At 62.6% G+C, this 18,175-nt stretch overlaps 3 protein-coding genes across 5 annotated transcripts in view; all 3 read right to left on the bottom strand.

The window, feature by feature from the left end:
* The window catches only part of RIPOR1 (RHO family interacting cell polarization regulator 1), a 26,970-nt gene extending 17,890 nt beyond the window's left edge, over window positions 1–9,080 (bottom strand). For 2 of the 3 annotated variants that reach the window (XM_035336583.1, XM_035336581.1), the window contains exon 1: window positions 1,895–2,115. In XM_035336583.1, coding sequence (XP_035192474.1) covers window positions 1,895–1,973 — 79 coding nt within the window. In that variant the 5' untranslated portion in view covers window positions 1,974–2,115. Of the gene's footprint in view, window positions 1–1,894; window positions 2,116–7,736; window positions 7,845–8,846 lie in introns of those variants that run through there. The other variant, XM_035336584.1, reaches the window with a different exon arrangement.
* Window positions 6,579–18,175, bottom strand: part of LOC118172585 — a 22,516-nt gene continuing 10,919 nt past the window's right edge. The window contains exons 3-4 of the mRNA XM_035336603.1: window positions 10,756–10,760; window positions 6,579–6,984 (exon numbers count right to left, since the gene is read on the bottom strand). Coding sequence (XP_035192494.1) covers window positions 6,647–6,984; window positions 10,756–10,760 — 343 coding nt within the window. The 3' untranslated portion in view covers window positions 6,579–6,646. The remainder of the gene's footprint in view (window positions 6,985–10,755; window positions 10,761–18,175) is intronic.
* On the bottom strand, window positions 12,102–17,460 carry LOC118172590 (C-factor-like). The gene is made up of 6 exons (XM_035336615.1): window positions 17,192–17,460; window positions 14,689–14,740; window positions 13,838–14,025; window positions 13,371–13,529; window positions 12,975–13,085; window positions 12,102–12,384 (listed from the first exon to the last, which is right to left on the bottom strand). The coding sequence occupies exons 1-6, from the start codon at window positions 17,336–17,338 to the stop codon at window positions 12,271–12,273; spliced, it is 771 nt and encodes a 256-aa protein (XP_035192506.1). The 5' UTR covers window positions 17,339–17,460; the 3' UTR covers window positions 12,102–12,270.

Genomic DNA, 18,175 nt, shown 5'->3' with positions numbered 1-18,175 from the left:
GGTGTCCCCTCTGTCTGCCCCTCTCCTGGGCCTGGAGAGCTGCCCCGAGCCTCCCCCATCCCAAACAAGACATCTCCAAACACAAGGTGCAGGGACCGAGATGGAGATCCCCTGGATCAGGCCGTGGCAAGAGCTACAGGCAAAGTTATTTTGCTCTGTTCTTCCTTAAAATGTCAACCCCTCAAGGGCGCAGAGACATCCAGACGCAACCTTAATTCCCAGCAGAACCCCCAGCAGCATCCCAACCAGCCCGCGGTGGAGACGTGGCCACGGCCTCGGTCCTGGCAGGCAGAGGAAGCCCAAGACGCTGCGGGAGGACGCCTGCCCTTCCACGAGGAGCAGGAGGAGAATCCCAGAGCCCCGCTGCCCGGCGGCACCAAACACGGGGACACCCATCCCCTGGCAGCTCCCTGCTGCCCCCAGCCCCACCGCAGCGTGTTACAGAGGAGCCAGCTCCAAGGCCACCTGCCCAGGGAGCAGGGTCCCCCGGTGGCACCATCCCCAATCAGACAAAGGCCGAGGTGATGGGGGAGCTGTTTCAGGCCCTTCCTGGGGACAGCACGGGCATGGCAAGGGGCTGGGGCAGGAGCTGCTGCCACCCGAGAGAGGATGGGGGGAGAAGAGCTGGTGGACATGGGGGAGACCTGGGAGGGGGCAGGAGGTGACAATGCTGGTGACAAAACCAGCCCCGGTGGGTTGGGCACGGCAGGCTGGAGTCCTCTCCGTCACTTCCTCGCGCCTTCCCCATGCGGGGCAGAAATAGCACAGATATAAACGGCAGCCCTAAAAATAGCCCCAAAGCACAAGCCGGGGAGATGGGCGCTGGGAGCAGCCCTGCAGCGGCCTCCACCCACACAAAGCTGGGGCTCCACAGCTCCATGTCCCCCGGGGATGGCGGGGACAACTGCCCTGCCCTTACGGGGTCTCTGGGACCCTCAAAACCTGGTTCTCCAGGCCAGAGTCACTGCGGGGCATGGCAGCGTGCCTGTCACAGCCTCCACCACCAGAGCTGGAGCCCGACACAAGGGCATCTTGTGGGGCACCCAGCCCCAGGTCCCTCCAGGCACCCCATCGGGATGTCCCCCTCGGGAGCACCGCAAGGAGACAGCCCAGAGCCACGCGCCACCTCCCGCAGGTCCCCACGCCCCTGCTCGGCTCCGCTGCGGGGACAGCCCGGGGCGCCCCGGCTCCCACCCCACCGAGCTGTCCTCTGCACCAGGAACATGGCAAAGCCTCGGGGACCTCCACCGGCCACCACGGCCGGGAGTAAGGGGTGGTGGGACACGCCAGGTCCCCTTGGTGGCCACGGGGGTGCCGTGGCCGGCTCCATATGGGGCCAGGGCAGAGCCGAGCCCTGTGTCGCAGCAGGGAAGGGGTTAACGGCGCTTGGCTTCCCAAAGGATTTCTTGGCAGGGCCGGGAGATAGGAGGATGGGGCCCGCAACAAAGCCAGATCTGTCTCATTAATTCCTCCGAGCATTCCTCCCTCCATTGCCCGGCCGCAGCAGCGAGGAGGAGGAGGCAGCCCCCAGCCATGGCCGGCACCCCGCGCCCCGGGGCCCGGCACCGCGCGCTGCCGCAGCCCCGCCACCTCCCGTCCCCCGTGGGGCAGGACGGGACCTCGGCCCCGCAGCCCCAGACCCCCGCCCCGACGTGTGCAGCCGGTGTCACTGGTGTCACCGCCGTCCCCGTGTCCCCGTGTCCCCGAGGTGCTCGGCTCACGCGCCCGGTGGCGGTGGAGCCCCCAGCCCACGCTCAGTGCCTCCGTCCGGACCCGAGGACGGAGCAGCCGAGCCCTGTCCTTGTCCCCACCCGGCCGGGGACGAGCTGACGGCGCGACCCCGCCACGGAGCCCCCCCGCCACGGAGCCGGGTGGCGGGGCCGGTGGCACTCACATGTCCCAGGAGAGGCGGGGGACGGCGCGGGTGGCGAGAGCAGGCCTGGCTGGGCGCATCGCCTTTGTTCCTCTCCCATGGACGGGGAGCAGGCAGGGAAGGCTCAGAGGCGCTTGGCAGCGCCCACCCCGGCCACTCTCCATGGAAACGCGAGAGCCATGTGATTTCGGCAGGAAACCACGGCACGGCCGGCGCCAATGGCGGATCCACCGAGCGCCTCCCCCGCCGGCCCTCCCCGAGGAGCCGCTGCTGCCACCGCCACCGGTGACACCGCCGCCACCGGCACCGGCAGCAGGGTGAGGACGAGCGTCCCCACGGACCGTGATGGGCCCCCAGCAGCCCGTGCCCACCGAGGAGCCTGGGGACTGCCCGCATGGCACTGGTGTTGGTGGCCCTGCGTGCTGCTGCTGGCCGGGGACGCGTGCTGCTGCTGGCACTCGTGCCCGTGCCCGCTGTGTCCCCACCAGGAGAGCAAGTGGACGGAGCCCCCCGCCACGGTCGGGCCACCACGGCCCCCCAGGGTCCAGCTCCAAGCACGTTATGCCGCGTGCAGGCCGAGGGGAAAGCACCTCTGGGAGGGGAAGGGATGTGACCGAGGCTGCACGGCCAGTCGGTGGCAGAGACCCAAGCATCGCTGAGCCCAGCTCTGCTGCCACCCGGGGATCTCGCCGCCTCCCTGCCCACCCCCGGCGAGCAAGAGCCCCACACAGACCACAACCTCTCCTCTGCTGATCAGCAGTCCCGTTCTGCCAGGGGACAGCACAGGCACGGACCCACAGCCTTCCTCCCCACCAGCCTCCGCAGGGCAGGAGCCTCCCAGTGCCCTGACGAAGGCAGCCCCGCCGTGGGAGCACTTTGCCACCCCGATGGCCGTACCCTGTGCTCCGTGTTGTGCCCAGGAGCGCAGCCTTGCCCGGCAGCCCTAAATGCCACTGCCATCTCCACAGAGCCCTGCGTGGTGGGGAGGGAGGAGGCCACGTCGCCCCGCCACCAGGAACATCCGCGGGGCGGATGCACCCCACTCCTCCCCTTTCTCCCAAGCCCATCGTTCTCTGCTTGCCCTAGATCACACCGAACCGACCCACTTTTAAGTGGGACTGCTGCCTTCTGGGCCCCAGCGAGACGTCCGCGGAGCAAGGACAAGGCGGCGCAGTGCTCCAGCGAGCCCTGCAACGCAGAAGCGCTAATGAGATCGTCGCCACGTCTCGGAGCTCAGCGGAGCGGGGCAATATCTGTGACAAGGAAACCGCTGCGCCACCACCGCTCTCGTGGGGCCGCCGAGGAGCGGAGCAGTGCCGCAGAGCAGAGACGTGGAGCCGGGGGGGCTCTGCCGAGGACAGCCTGCGGGAGGCCGGGTGTCCCAGCTCTCCAGGTTGGCCTGGTTGTGTGGAAGGAGCGGCGGAGAAAACGTGGCAGAGAGGACAGCGAGGACCCTTGGATAGCAGGGAAAAGCCAAACCAAAGGGCTGCTGCAGGCAGGCGTGGAGAGAACTGAATGGGAGCACCGGGATCGATCAACCCCCCCCCCTAAAAGCTCCGGTGCCACGCGGTGTCCGTCCCACCAGGACAGCCCAACACATGCCTGGCGCACTGAGCACCTCCTCGCCAGCTGTGACAGCACCTGGCATGGGTCACACCCCGCGTGGATCCCACCCACACTTTGAGGATGGTGTCGCTGCCTTGCCCACCTCCAAAAGCTCTCCAAGGGCAGCCACGGGCTTGGGGGGGAACAGGTTTACGCAGGGGAAGGAAGGAAACTGCTGTCTCCTGATAATGTTCAGAGGGATGTGTGGGTGCCCTGAGGGTTGTGTGGACCTTCAAAGTGCAAGCACAGGTGCCCTGCTAAGCTCAGGGGACCTGCCCCTGGCAGACGCTCTGCTGGCCTCCCTGCTGGGGTCCTCACCAAAAGAAACATGGAGGGAAAGAAGACCCTGCAGAATACCTGGAGGATGCTCTCAACACACATGGGTCATCCTCAGAGTGCTTCCAGTTCCAGCAGTGCCAGCACCAGGTCAGCACTTTGGCCCAGGGATTTCCAGGCTCGCTGCAAACTCAGGCAGCTGCCACCGCCCCGGCAGGGCAGCTGCGAGTTTGGTCTGCAACTGCACCTCGCAGCTGCTCTGCACGGCACGGCCAGTTGTCCCTGAGGGTCAGCAGCCGGCCAACACAGCGCAGCTCACCCCAGGGTGAGACCGCCAGGCTGGCCTCACCCGCACCCTGATAGCAAGAGGTGGCCCTGTCTCAGCAGGGGGTTAGACCAGGTGGCCTCTGGAGGTCCCGGTCAACCTCAGCCTCAACCTGGCTGCTCCCCGAAGCACCAGCCCTGGCTTTAAGGAGGCACGGCGCCCACCAGCCAGCAGTGAGCCCTCCGAACCACATCCATGGCATGGACAAACACGTGGAGTCTTTTTTCCCCCCATATCACTCTTCTGGCTAGAGGCTGGGCCTCGAGCCATGTTCTCCTCTCCCCTCTCTCCAGAGGGCACGAGGCCAGGGCTTGGCTCCATGCCTCCCTCCACGTACGCCCCGGAGCAGCTGCATGCTCTGCATTCTTGCTCTGCGCTGGAGCGGTGCAGGACGGAGCCTCCAGCGTCCGAAGCCTCACACCAGGACGTCCAGCTGCTCGTGCAGCGCAGCCATGGTTCGCTTCGGCCATGCCCCAGAGCAAGGTGCCTCGTCCACGAGCCCCACGCTCCGAGCTGAGCCAGCACCGCTGCGGGCTCCTGGCTGCTCCGGGTGCATGGTGGAGGAGTGTGGCCTGGGAAGGAGTTAACGGAGGCAGGACGGCGCTGGGGCAGTGCGAGCAACCAGCTCCGCAGCCCCAGCTGAGTCACAGCTGGAAACAGCCCTGCTGGAAACCCGGCCAGCTCGGCCAGACTGTGCCGGGCAAGCTGGCACCCAAGGCAGGGCCCTGCAGCAAAAGCAGAAAGCCCAGAGCTGGCAGATCTGCAGCAGATCCACCCCAGGAGGACAGCGAGCAGCATCTCCAGCGCTGGCCCCGCTGGAGGGGACAGGCACAGAGCTGACCAGACGCCAGGCCCCTGGTGTCTCCCGTACGCAGGCAGCCATCCCCACCTCAGCGCCGTAGGAGACGTCTCACGCCCTGGCGTAATCACTCCGAAAGTATTTGTGATTCAGAGGATTCCTGCAGCCCCTGAGGGCCTGTCCCGCACCGAGCAGGAAGGCTGAGGTCATGCACAAGACCGGCACGTGGCTCGGCAGGGCGCTGGCACGGCCGGGCAGCGGAGCAGCGCGCTCTCCTGCAAGCCCCGGGCACTCGGCATCATGCTGGGCTCAGCTCTGGGTCGCTGAGAGCCCAGGCACAGCTCAGGCAGCCACACTTTGGTCTCCCAGAGCGGCCAGAGATACGTGAAAGCACCCCCAGCAGCAACCCCCAGCCTTCAGCAAATAATCCCTGCCCGCCAGATAAAATAACAAAGAAAGCACTGGGACATGGGTTAGGGAAATGAGAACGGATGAGCAAGCTGCAGGGCAATAGGAAGCGGCTGTAACCATCTCCTGTCCCTGCTGGACTACGGCTCCACCAGCCCGGGTCATGCAGCAAGGCACATAAACACCTGATTTTTTGTGTTCTTGATGCGAGTGAGAGCATGTCATGGAGCAAGGAGGCTTCTGAGTGATCCCAGCATGCGGCAGGGACAGGCATCGGGCTACCCTCGGCTTCGTGGATGCTTCCAGGCACATGCCAGCCCTGGGGACGCACGGATGCAAGGAGCCTGGTGAAGGCAGCCCCGTCTCCACTGCCCACGCTCACACAGCCACAGCTGCCTGGTACAAAAGTTTCTTGGAAAAAGCACACGAGCCACTGCGGGAGTGGCCAGGGCTGGCCCACATCTCCTGTGGGAATGATCCCACCAAGTTAGCAATGGGTCCTGCATGCTCCATCGCCACCTATCACCCCTGCTCTCCCCTGCCTACATCCCCCTCTGGGTGCCCCTGGACTCAGACACACCCCCAGCACCTCTCCAGCCCCAATCCCTGAGGATGACCCTGGTGGGAAGGCACCTCCTGCTCAGGGCAGTCTGAGGCCAGGCCAGGTGGCTCTGAGCTTTGTCCAGTCTTGAAAACCTCCAGCGCTGGAAATCACCCAAAATCCTGGGCGATTCTGACCCATTGCTTGACTGTCCTCATGGTGGGGCAGTGGCAGCGTGGGGACACGTGCCGCCTGCATGGACCCTGCCCTCCCACCCTGCACCCCGGGGGCCCCCTGGCTCCCTGCAGGTCCAGGGGCCTCACACGCCTGCGACACACGTGTCAGTGCCACCAGGTCCCGGCTCCTTTATCAGTCACACGCTCGGCGTGCCGCAGCCAGCTGACTGTTGGCACGTGCTGCCTCTCCTCGTCCTGCCGGGGACGGCTCCGCGTCGGGGCTGGCGTCACCCTGCCGGCGGTGGGCGCAGGCTGGGGACCTGGCGCCTCGCTTGGGTTGCACGGGGTCTCGGCTCCCCGCCCGGCTTGGAGACATCTGCAGCAGCACAGAAGGTGCAGGAGCTCTGCAGGAAACCCCCCCCAGCTCCGTTTCCTTCCCCTCCACCCCGCGCACACGTCACCGCCGAGCACCGAGGGGCCGGCCCCCAGCAAGCCCCAGCTCGAGCCCCCAAAAACACCAACTCGGGGGGGTGCTCGGCCCCTGCCAGGCCCCAGCAAAGGACACCTCCGGCTCCGGGACCAGCCCTCCCAGCTGCATGCTGAGCAAGGACACACTGCTCCTGCCCTTCCACTGCCCCCGGCTCTAGCTTTTTTGTTTCTGTTTCCCCACGCACCCCAGAGACAGGAGAGCTCTCCTGCTCATGGAGAGGCCGTCTTCCTTGCTCTCAGCCCTCGCAGGGTGGGAGGAGAAGCCTCCAAGCACCTCCTCAGATCCCCCCATCCGTGCCCCCCTCGCTGCGCCTGGGGCTGGGAGCGTGGTGGCTCGGAGCGAGCACAAGAAGAGAATCGGAGCCGCTGGGAACAAGCGATGTTCCCGGATGGTATGCAGCCCTGACAGCGCTGGCTCTGCTTTAAAGAGTAACTTTATCCTGTAATAACAAACAGGAGAAGCCAAGCTCCTCCCCAGCGCCACTTCCCTGGCTCCAAGCAGGGGGACACTGGAGAGAAAGACAATCTAAGCTGCCAAAACACGGTGCTGGTGGGGATGAAAACCCAGTCAAGGGGCAGGGAGGCAACGTGAGAACACCACCGGCATGGACGTCCCTGTGCCAGCGGGGCCAACCCGTGGGGCACTTTGTGGGGTGGAAGGGAAGGGCGCAGGGTGGGAGATGCTGGTGGAGGTGAGGGGACAGCAGGAGGTGCTGGGACTGGTGACACCAACCCTGGAGCTTCCTGGCTCCCTGGCCATTCTGTTCCATGTCTCCAGCAAAGGCTGTGACAGAAACCATGGGACGGGCAACACTGGTCTCTGGGGACATCCCTGAAGTCCCTGTGCCAGTCCCCGTCCCCTGGGTTTGCAGAGGGGTGGCCCTGGTGTGTTTGGGTGGTGACGTGCAGGGGACCGGGGGCTGCAGCAACAACTCCTCCAGCAATCCACCTCCTGCCTGGGGCTGAGCACGGCGTTGCCCTGGCCCCGGACAGTCGAACCCCATCGGCTGTCCCCAGGGCCCCCAGCACATGGAAGATCCAAGCAGTGACTGTGCCGCAGCAGGACCCTGCCCAGCTTCCCCAGACCTTTCCTGCACTACATGTCCATCCTGCACCCTGCACACCCCAAAGGTCCCACCCTGCCCAGCACCCCAGGGTGCTGTCTGGGCCCTGCAGCCCTCTTGCTTCGGCTTGACTTGCTGTCCCCGCGGTGTCCCCGGGGCTGCTGGTGGCTGCTGACGTACCTCGGCTCCTGCCCGGCCCCGTGGGCACCAGCGCTCAGCGCAGCACTGGAGGACGCAGCTGCAGCATGGAGGGTTAGGCTGTGCTGATAGGAGACTGAGGTCCTCTCCCTGCCAGACAAGAAGATGGGGAGGGGGACAATTTGGCAGAGATCAGTTGCAGGAGAACAAGGTAATCTGGAGAACGCTGCAATGACTGAATTTTGCTTATCCAAAGATCCATGAGCAGAAAAAAAAGTCTCCTCCGGAGCCCCTGCGGCTCAGCTCAGCTCAGTCCTGGCTCTTTAAATGGAGCTGGAGAAACGTTGTGATTCTGTTCCCCACGACGGATTTCCTCCGCAGCGCTCACCAGGTGCTTGAGCTACATCTGTGCAAAGCCGGGTGCGGGAAGCATCACGAGGCTTCCAAAGGAAGCGCCGGGCAGGATCCAACCAGCTCACAGCGGGGACAGGCAACGGGGAGGCAACCACAGACAGCTGAGCCCTTCAGGACCTTCCCTCAATGCCAGTCAGCACCCTCCCGTGGTGGGGGCGGCCGTGGGGCCGTGCCAGGAAGGACCCCCCCCCCTTGGGACGCAGCGTGGCCGGGGGAGATGCTGGTTCCCCAGCAGGCAAAGCCAGCGGCGAGCTCCCGGCACCGTCCTCGAGCTGCCACGGAGCCTCCAGCCCCTGGCCAAAGGGACAGAGGGCAGCAGGGCAGGCAGCAGCGGGTTAAGCACGAGGTGGGGATGGGCGAGCTGCTTCCTCCCAGCTAACGATAATAACGCGGTGAGAGGGGGGCGACGCTGGTGGGCCTGCAGGGCCAGATAGCGGCCGGCAGCCCCGGCCCCGAGGCCGCGGTGGTGCGGGAGGAAGCCTGGGCGCATTATCTGCTGGCACCACTCGGCTTCCTCGGGATGTGCTTCCTGCCAAGCTGCATTCCTCCTGCACCCAGCACCGTCCTCTGCTCGTCCTGGCACCCCCCCCGCTAGCTGCAGGTCCCCAGGTGATCCCCAGCCCTCCCAGCTGGGGACGGTCAGTGGGGCTCTGAGCCTTGGCACCGCAGCGCCGTGGGATGTCCCCACTGCGACCATCCTGCTGCCCCGTCCCTCCATGCCACGGGCAGTGCCCGCACCTTGGCAGGGTGAAGAGCTCTTCGGGCTGGAAGGAGATGCAGACTCACTCCGACAGGATCTCCAGGTGCTGGCTGAGGTCCATGCAGCTCTGGCTGCTTCTGCTCCTGGTCCTCCCCCCACCGGTGAAGGTCTGGAGCTGCTGAGACCGGCTGTGCTGGCTGTCCCAGCGCCGGTGTCCCGGCGCTTCCTCGTGTGCTGCTGTCCCTGACCTGCCTCCTGCCTGCTGCTCCACCTCCCACAGCTGGGGCCATCGCACCCGTGGCAGGAGCAGCCCTGCCCCAGCCCTGCTCCTCTTTCGCCCCAACTGGCCACGGGAGTCTGCCCTGATCCTTTCCCTGCCCTGATGCAGAACCTGCCCCTGGATCCCCGTCACGGACAATTCCCCCGGGACTCCCCACGGGCACGTTTGGCCCCAGCTCCTGGCACGGCACGGCTCTGCCAGCAGCTCTTGGTCTTCCAGACCAGGTGGGAGACCCTGCGAAAAGGGCCCTTGCTGCCCCAGGGTGTGCACTTAGGAGCCTGCCTCAGCATCCCGCTCTTCTAACCCGGTGTCCCCACCTGGAAGGGCAAATTCCTTCAATTCTTAGGGGCTGGTTCCTCTGCAGATGCGCACACTATAGGGTGGGCAGTGCTCCAGCCCAGTGTGCACCTGTCCTACAGCGTCAGGGTAGAGATGGATCAAGGACGTCCCACTTTAAGCTGCTAAATGCAGGTGGCTCCTAAATCCTCCTTGCTCTGTCCCAGCTTGCCTGTGCTCCCGAGGAGCTGATAGGTGCCAGGCGGAGCTGGCATTTCAGCTGTCCCCTGCTGCAGCCCTCTGGAAGGCACGGCGTGGGCTCTCCGAGGATGCTCTGCTGCAGCCTCCCCGTCTCTCACGGCCACGGAGGCAGCGGCACTGCCAGCCATCCTCCCCCGGGACAGCCGTGGCAGGAAAGGGCAAGGCACGGAAGGAAGAGAAAACTGGAGGAATGAAGAAATCAGAGAAAGCAAGAAATCTGTTCCCCAGCGAACAGAGAGGCGATGGGTGCGACCAGCCCCCGTCACGGCGAGCAGGGGGAGCACGGAGGTCTGACGCTGCCCAGAACCGGGAGATAAGCCTGACACAAAGGGCAACGCCAGCAAAAGGGAGGGAGCAGGGCAGGAAACATCAGGCTGGGGAGGAAGCGTGGAGATAATCAGCTGCATGAGCACAAACACCCGGAACCTGAGCAAAGGAAAAGCCGACACCGCTTGGCAAGTGTTGGAGCAGAGAGACCTGCCCACAGGGTCCCTCGCGTGTCCCCGAGCAAGGTGCTGGTGGTGCTGCCCCAGGACTGAACAACGGCACCAGCACTGACCTGCCTGCTGCCACTGGGCTCTGCACAGCACTTAGCCCCCCATTTGGCGGCCGAGGGGGAGGGTGGGCGGCCGTGCCGGGTCTCCTACAGGTGCCCTGCCACAGCGCGATGTCCCGGAGGGGCTGCAGCCAGAGCGGGATGCTCACACATTCACCAGCTCCCGTCCCGCCGCCTTCTCTCCCTGCCCTGTGCTGCTTCGCTCCCCAGGGAAGGTGGCCAGGGGATGCCAGCTCCTCTGGCCGCAGATGCGAGGTGGGGCTGGGAAAGAAAAGAGCAAAGAGCAGCGAGCACCTGCATGGGAAGTCAGGTGGCTGGAGAGAGCCCAGCTCCGGGCTTCCGGAGCACGAAGCAGCCCTCAGCTGGGGACAGCAGCGTTGCTCCCTGTCCCCAGCACTGCCTGGTTTGCTTGGACAGATGCCGGGTGCAGGAGGACAGAGCTGGGGCCAGCATCTCCCTGCGGGATGTGTCCGTGCGGCAGTGGGTGCCTCACCCGTGGGCAGCGCTCCCAGCACGGCACACTGCGCCGTCTCTGAGTGCCGTGGAAAACATTTTACAGGCTTGGAAAGCACACGAAGCCTGGACACGGTGCAGACAGACAGACAGACAGCTCCCAACAGCCCTGGGGCTTGGCTCCCTTTGGCACAACCAGGCAGGAGTTGGCATTAGCCTCACACCACGGATGGGGCAGCTCTGGGAGAGAACTGGGGCTGGGACCCAGTCCTGGGACCCTGTCCTGGCTCCAGAAACTGCCTGGAGGGAACCCCATCCTCATCCGCTCCCAGCACCCCTAAACTTTGCAGGGGCAGCTTGCCTCTCTTCCCTGGGACCCCCAGGAAGGAGGGGTACAGGGGTACCACCTCATAACCTCCAGTAGCTCTGCCACCTGCAGCCACAGGAACCTGGCCCGAGCTGCACGCAGCTGGCAGATGCTCCCCGCTGTCACCTTTCCTGGCCCCTCCGAAGTCTGGGCTACCAAAATGCCAGTGGCTTGGGAGGACCTGGAGCCAGTGAGGAAATCACTGCTGCCTGTGACTCAGCAGGCTGCTGGGGAGGGCAGGCTGGTGCTGGGGCTTGCTGGAGCTCGCAGGGACACAGCTCACCTCGGTGGGGCTGAGTCGTGGCCGCAGCGTGGCCGTCTGCCCCAGTGCTCTGCCTGCCCGTGGGGGGAGGCCTGGGCAAGGGAGCTCAGTTGGGAAATGGGGGGCTCAGGGGAAAGCTCTGGGTTTTCCTCTTCTGCAAGCCAGGTTGCTCTGCTCCGCTGCTTTTGAAGGAGCCCCTGGCTGCTTTTCTCCATCGTCCCCCAAGGGGAAGCTCCTTCCAGGAGGGGCAGGTATGGATGGAAACCTACAGCTTCTTGAAGCTGGGAAAACCCAGCAGCACCCCAAAGCCCTTTCTTTCAGGGCTGTTACCACCCTCAAGCAAAATCCTGCAGCCTGGGGTTGCCCAACCCATGCAGAAGCCCAGTTACTGATATTCCCAGCCTCTCCGTCCGGCAGAAGTGCCAGTCCCATGCTGTGTTCCCCCTGGGGCTGGGTTTCCCACACCCAGAGCTACTGTGCCCCGTTGCAGCTCCAGTACGGGAACAAAACTGGGCTGTGGCCCTGCTGGACCTCTCAGTCCTGCCCCAAGGCCGCTCACAAGGACATGGTGCCCAGCACAAAGTGCCACCAGGATGTCTGTAGCAAAGAGACCGCCAGGCAGAGCAGGCAGATCCACGCACGCTCAGCAGCCAGGGAAGACAACAGGGCTTTGGGCTGGCGAAATGCTCCCTGGGGCTTGCCTTCTGCTCAGAGCAGCCGAAGGCAAGGCAGACAGACTGCTCTAATGCCAGGTTATTTTTTGCAGAGGACAGCTTCGGGCCAGGGCAGAGGCAGCCTCAGTGAGGGCACTGCAGCCAGGAGAAGGCAGAGGCACTAATCGACTTGTGACTGCATTTATTAGCGACTCGGATGCAGGGCTCACAGACTGCCCTGCACGCCTGGTGGCAGAGTCCTAAGTAGGTCACCTGCAGGCCCCAGGGGGCTGAGCACCCTGGTGATTTGGGCACCCAGAGACCCCCTGGCACTGCACGGTCCCTTGCAGGGGATCACCAAGGAATCACTTTGCCTTCCCAGTTGAGCAGATTCCCGCTGTGCTTCTCAGAGAGGACGGGTAGCACAGAGAGCAGCCCCCGCACACTCGTGTCCACCGTCAGGTCAGCCTGCAACAGGCACAAGTGAGGAGCAGGGCTGCGACCCCCCAACCCCTGCTGGTCACCCACCAGACCCCAGTCAGCTCATTCACATCCCCAGCAAGGCTCCTTCCACCCAGACTGGGGAGAGAGCCACGGGAGGCGGGATGGACCAGTGATGTGAGAGGACAGTTGGGTGTCTGCGTGGCTTGGGTGGAGGTGGCTTGGGCTAGGAAGCCAGCTACAGGCTCTGTGAGCAGCTGCAGGAACCACGCACACCAGCGTAGCCAAACAGGCAGTGCCAAAGATGCTGCTGCAAGCAGAATGCTAAATGCTTCTCACCCACGGATGAGACCTCCTGGGCCTGCAGCTCTCCAGGGAAGGGGGCCGTTGTCGGAAGGTGTTGCTCCTCCCCTCCCTGCTCTATTGGATTCGGGCTCTGCACATCTCCGGGACTGCCCAAAGTCTTTACCCCCCCTGAACAAGCCTCCCTCTAGCCCTGGGTGTGTGGCTCTGGTACAGAGCATGTGCTGATGCTACTCCCCAGGTATACCCTGCAGCGAGGTCATTGCTCGAGCAGTGCCCACGCATCCCAGTGACCCTGCTCAGCCAGCACCCACCTCCTGGGTGCCCATGTCGGTTTTCACCCAGCCAGGGTGAAGCGCCACGCAGAGGATCCCGGCCTCCCCATAGGTCAGAGCCTGGCACTTGGTGAGCATGTTGAGGGCAGCCTGGAGGAGGAAGGGAGCATTGAGCAGCAGAAAGCACCACACACCAGCCTCCACTCCCATCTCTGCCTCAAGGTGAGGGAGAAAAACCCAACGCCAGGTCTGCAGGAGGTGGAGCACAGTGCATGCATCCCCTAGGGGGGCAGGGACTGGACATGGAGGTGCCCGGAGAACTCGGGCAGCAACCAGCACACGTCCCTCCATCTCGCAGCCTCGGGTGCTGCCCTGAGACCAGGTGTGGCAAAGGGCAGCTTTGACTCCTCAGCTCCCAAGCCCCCATCTCCCTACCTTGCTGCAGCGGTAGGAGATGACGGGCTTGCAGAAGGACTCGGAAGTTTTCTCGATGGATCCCATGACGGTGGAGATGTTGATGATGGCTGCCTTGCTGCAGCTCAGCCCCTTCTCCGTGCTGTTCCGGGCAGCCTTCTTCAACAAGGGCAGGAACGCCTGGGGAGAAGCAGCCTGGTGGGATGCCTGTGCCTCCAGCTAGCCCCACTCACAGCAACTGCAACCCAGCCTGCCTACAGCAGGGGGTGAGGAGGAGCAGTAGGAAGCCAAGAGAGCATGGGGTGGGAGCACAGGCTGGAGCCGTTCCCTCCCTCTCACAGCCTTGGGAAGTTTTGGAAAGCTCTCTGGGACTTCCACCATGACCACAGGCAGCAACGAGGCACGTGGCTGACCAGGTCACAAGGAACAGGAGGAAGGGAGGCTGGGCCAAACTCCCCCTCCGAGGTAGGCTCTGCCCCGAGCGTTACCTGGGCCATCAGCAGCGGCCCCACCGCGTTGGTCTTGTATGTCCTTATCATCTCCTCAGAGTCCACCGTCTCCAGCGACACCTGGGCATAGATGCCAGCGTTGTTTATCAGCAGGTTCAGGCCTGCGCCGTTCAGCTTCCCCTCCACAATCTTCGCTGCATCGGCAATAGCTGAGGGATTTGCAACATCTGCGGTGACAGAGAAAGGGCTTTGAGAACCAGGGCTGACCCCATTTCCCCAGGTTTTTCGAGTTCCTTTTGGGCCAGAGCAGCCTTGGGGCTGACTGGGCGCTGACAGCGGTGGGTACTCCTGTGGACAGCTCAGACTGGAGGTGCTGGGGCAGATTTCCTTGAAATCTTTGTCTGGGGTCCACCCAAGGGGCTGAGGGGAGAAGTTGGAGGTTAAGCCGCTGAGGAAGAGCTGAGGGGACGACTTCCACGCTCTTTTTCCATTTGTGGGCACCAGATGGTGCTGTGCACCCAGCCCAGAGCACCCCGGCACCCACGAGCCCCAGTCTCCTCCGCAACACACGGTGTGGATGCTTCAGGCATCTCCAGGACCCGGCCAGGGCAGAGCCCTTTGCAGACAGCCCCGTGGTGGCAAAGCACTGCTGTGACAGTCCCCCGAGGGGCTGTCCCCAGAGGGGCTGCGGCAGGACCTGCTGCAGGATGGCCCTACAGGGTGAGATGGGGTTGGAGAAGCTGGGCCTTCAGGGGCAGCAGCACTTGAAGCCAAACGTTGGGCAGCTCTGAAGAGATAGAGGCAAATGTAGAGCCTGGTGGCACGGAGGGGAGGAGAAACGGAGCCGCTGTGGCTGGTGGACACAAATGGCAGAGGCAGAGCACACCTACCCAGCTTCACAAGAACCAGGTTTGGGTGTCTGGACGCCAGATCTCTCAGCTCCTGTGAAAAGAAACATGGGAACAACTAGATGTGATGCCAAGCACAATCCCAGGGCGCCAGTGACCAGCCATCTCAAGGCTGTTACATCCATCTTCAGGATGTTACTGAGCACTTGTGGACGGCTGGATAAGGCACCCTGGGTTTTTCCAAGCTCCACAAAGCTGTAACCATTTACGCAGAGTGCAACACAAGCACGCCTGCAAGGTACTGTGGCCACCCTCCCAAAGCCTGCTGCATCTGCATGCAGGAACCCAGCCAGAGCCACTGTAAAGAATGACTGCACATTTATTATTAGGGACCAGCTCACCCAGGAAATGATGCACACTGAGCTGGCATAAGGCCAGAAGCATCTCCCAGAGGTTGCTGGAAGTGTTACAGGTCTGGGAATGACTGGGAGCGCATTCCTGCCATTCCTGACCTGGCAGCAGCCTCATTGCTGCGGGTCACCAGCCCCTCAAAGCCCCATCATTGGCTTTCCCTGGCTTTCCAGGTGCTTTCAGTGTTGTGTCTCCTTAGGGCCCAGCTGAACATCCAGGCCTGGCTGATGAACACAAAGGCAGGAAAACCTTGCAGCATGCACCTAAAGCACCTTCACACAAGTACACACAGCACTATGTGAAGATGAGGAGGGAAGAAGAACAACACAGGGAGCAGCATCTGCTTTCCCCCTACAAAAACCTGACAGATGGCTCTGTCTTTTTTCTTCTAAGTGGTTTAAAAGAGTTTTATCATCTTTGATAGTGGTTTAAAAGTGGTTTTTTATTATCTGACAAATGCCTGAGAAAACAGGTTTAAACCAGGGAGGTGTGGGACAAGGCAGGATCTCCAGAGACCTCTCCCTGCACCAAGAGGGGTCCAAGAGCTCCCTGGTCCCCAGCCCCTGCATCTTCCCACGTCCAGCATCACTGCCCAAAGAGGGTCAGAGCAGGTCCTGAGTGCCACAACAGACTAAAATGGCTAGAATTTTTATCCAGTCTTATCTGGAGCCAAACAGCACAATCACTCTGGACACTATGTCTCACCTGCTCAACTGAAATGAAACCCTCTGCAAACTTGTATTGATGACTGCCACCAAACGTAGAGGATTCAGAATCACTTTTCAAAAAGAATAAAATCCCAAATGAAACCTTCAACTTTACATTTCCTAGCAGCTCTTTGCTCTGAGCTTTATACTGCATATAGCTGTATATAACCATAGCAGGTTCCAGACAACAGAAATCAAAGCATATTCAACATGTCCAAAATGATTACTTTTAGAACTATTAAAAAACTCTCATAAATAAGCCCATAGAGAATGTTGCAGCAAAAACAGACCGGCAGCTTCTTGTGAGGGGATGCTTCCTGGGACTCATCCTGGGACCACATCCCACTGCTGTGGAGTGGGAGTCACTGACCTCATGTCTCTGAGTGTCACCATCAGGCTCCATGTTCCCACATTCCCTCCGGGCACAGAAAAGGATGGAAGATATTTCTCAGTGATTTGTGATGGCCGATGGGCATTTTTCCTTCCCCTGCTGCTCTGCTCAGCTGCTGGCTTCAGCAGCTTCTCACTCCCAACATCTGAAGGCGCACAAGGAATGAGTGGAGCTCTTGTGGTAGCATCAGCCTGACAGAGGTCCACCCTACCCTCTGCCTCCTGCTGTCACCCACCTCATCAGCAACGTCCTGAAAACACTGCCACAAGTCTCACCAGAGCACCCTGCGGTGAGAGCAATGCACCCTGACCACCTGGGAGAAACGTGCTCCAGCCTGCCCTGCAAAAAGTCCTCTGATCTCAGCACTGCCAGAGCCCAGCAGGTGTAGGGAGGACAACAGGGCAAAAAGGGAAGCGCTGAACTGGCTCTGATGCAGCTCGCTGAGGCGCCAGCAGCAGGAGCTCTGCACCTGCAGCAGGGTGCCTTCTCCCCTACCACCGCCCATGAGCCTGAACAGCACGGGCAGGGGGCTCACGACCACCTCGGGGGCTTCCTGGGGTGGGATTCCTGCCGGCACTGCGCCGAGCCCTGCACGCCGCGGGGCTGTGAGGAGGGGCAGCAAAACAAACCGGCGGAGCAAACACCTCCCCTCCGGTATTTCAGCGGGTGACAGCAAGCGGAGGAAAACCAGAGCTGATGTTGTTGGAAGGAAAGCTGCACGTTTTCAGATGCTCCTGTGACTTCCTGCCGAAACAATGCGTGTCTGACTTGCATTTTAGCGAATTACAAAACTGGGGCAGGAGGGTCCCGTGGCTGCTTTCGGACCCCGAGGACCACCGACCTCGGCCGCCACAGAGTCCAGCAGCACGGCGGCCGCTCATGCCCACAGCCCCCCGTGGCACAGCGGGGCTTTCCGCCACCTTCACCTTCGCCCACCGCAGGGCAGGCCGCGGTGCAGCCCCTGGCCATGCCCGTTCCCAGCCCTGCCCGCAGCTCAGGCCCACCCGCCATGTCCCTTGGCCGGCCGCGCACTGACCTGCGCCCGCGGCCCCTCGGGGTCCCGACACGTCGCAAAGATCCATGCGGGCGGGCGAGGCCCCCCGAGCAGCTGCTTCACCAGCTCCAGCCCGATGCCCCGGTTGGAGCCGGTCAGCAGCACGGTGCGCGCCCGCAGCGCCGCCATGCCCGCCACACTGGCCCCCCGAGACGCTGGTGCTGGCCGGGGAGGGCCGGGCCTGGCGCCTCCCTCCTGGGGCCCAGCTGAGGCTGCTTGGGCCCCGGTGACCGGGAGCGAGCTGCCGTGTGTGAGAGCACCCTTGTGGTACCGGGTTTGTTCCTTTTTTTTTTTTTTTTTTTTTTTTTTTACAAAGAGTAGACCAAACGCCTCTTGCACCAGTAAATGCACCAGAAAATCAACAGTAAAAAGTAAGAAGCAGAAACCCTCGTTAAGGACGTTGTGTAACCAAAAGTCCCCGTTCTCCCTTTTCCTGCCTCAGGCCGGGAGCAGGGTTACCCGTCTCCTCCACACGGGCTGGAGATACGGACAGAGGGGTGCAGGCACCCGGTCACAGAGCCGCACCGGGGAGCGGGACTTCAGCCTCCTGCCCCACCGGCACCGCTCAGCTCCTCCTGGGTCCCCACACGCACGCGAAGCGCTGCATGGAAAGGGTTAGCGTGCTGCGCCCCGCGGGAGCTCGTCCTGCATCCAAGGAACTGAACCCTGAGAAAAGGCAAGCTGCGAGCAGCTCTCATTGAATGCTTCCCAGGGCGGGCGTTGCTTGCCCCAGTTTTGGGGCAAAGCAGGGGATTAGTGATTTTTGGCAACTTTGTTAGTTAAATGTTGTGAGGCTTCCTGGAGGTTGGAAAGAGAAATGAAAAAGAACTGAAAGAAAGGAAAGAAAGGAAAGAAAGCAAGGAAATCAAAGAAAGAGAGGGAAGGAAGGAAGGAAGGAAGGAAGGAAGGAAGGAAGGAAGGAAGGGAGGGAGGGAGGGAGGGAGGGAGGGAGGGAGGGAGGAAGAG

The sequence above is a fragment of the Oxyura jamaicensis genome, chromosome 11 (assembly GCF_011077185.1).
Source record: "Oxyura jamaicensis isolate SHBP4307 breed ruddy duck chromosome 11, BPBGC_Ojam_1.0, whole genome shotgun sequence".
NCBI classification, from domain to species: Eukaryota; Metazoa; Chordata; class Aves; order Anseriformes; family Anatidae; genus Oxyura; species Oxyura jamaicensis.
This window is presented reverse-complemented; position numbering and strand designations above follow the sequence as displayed.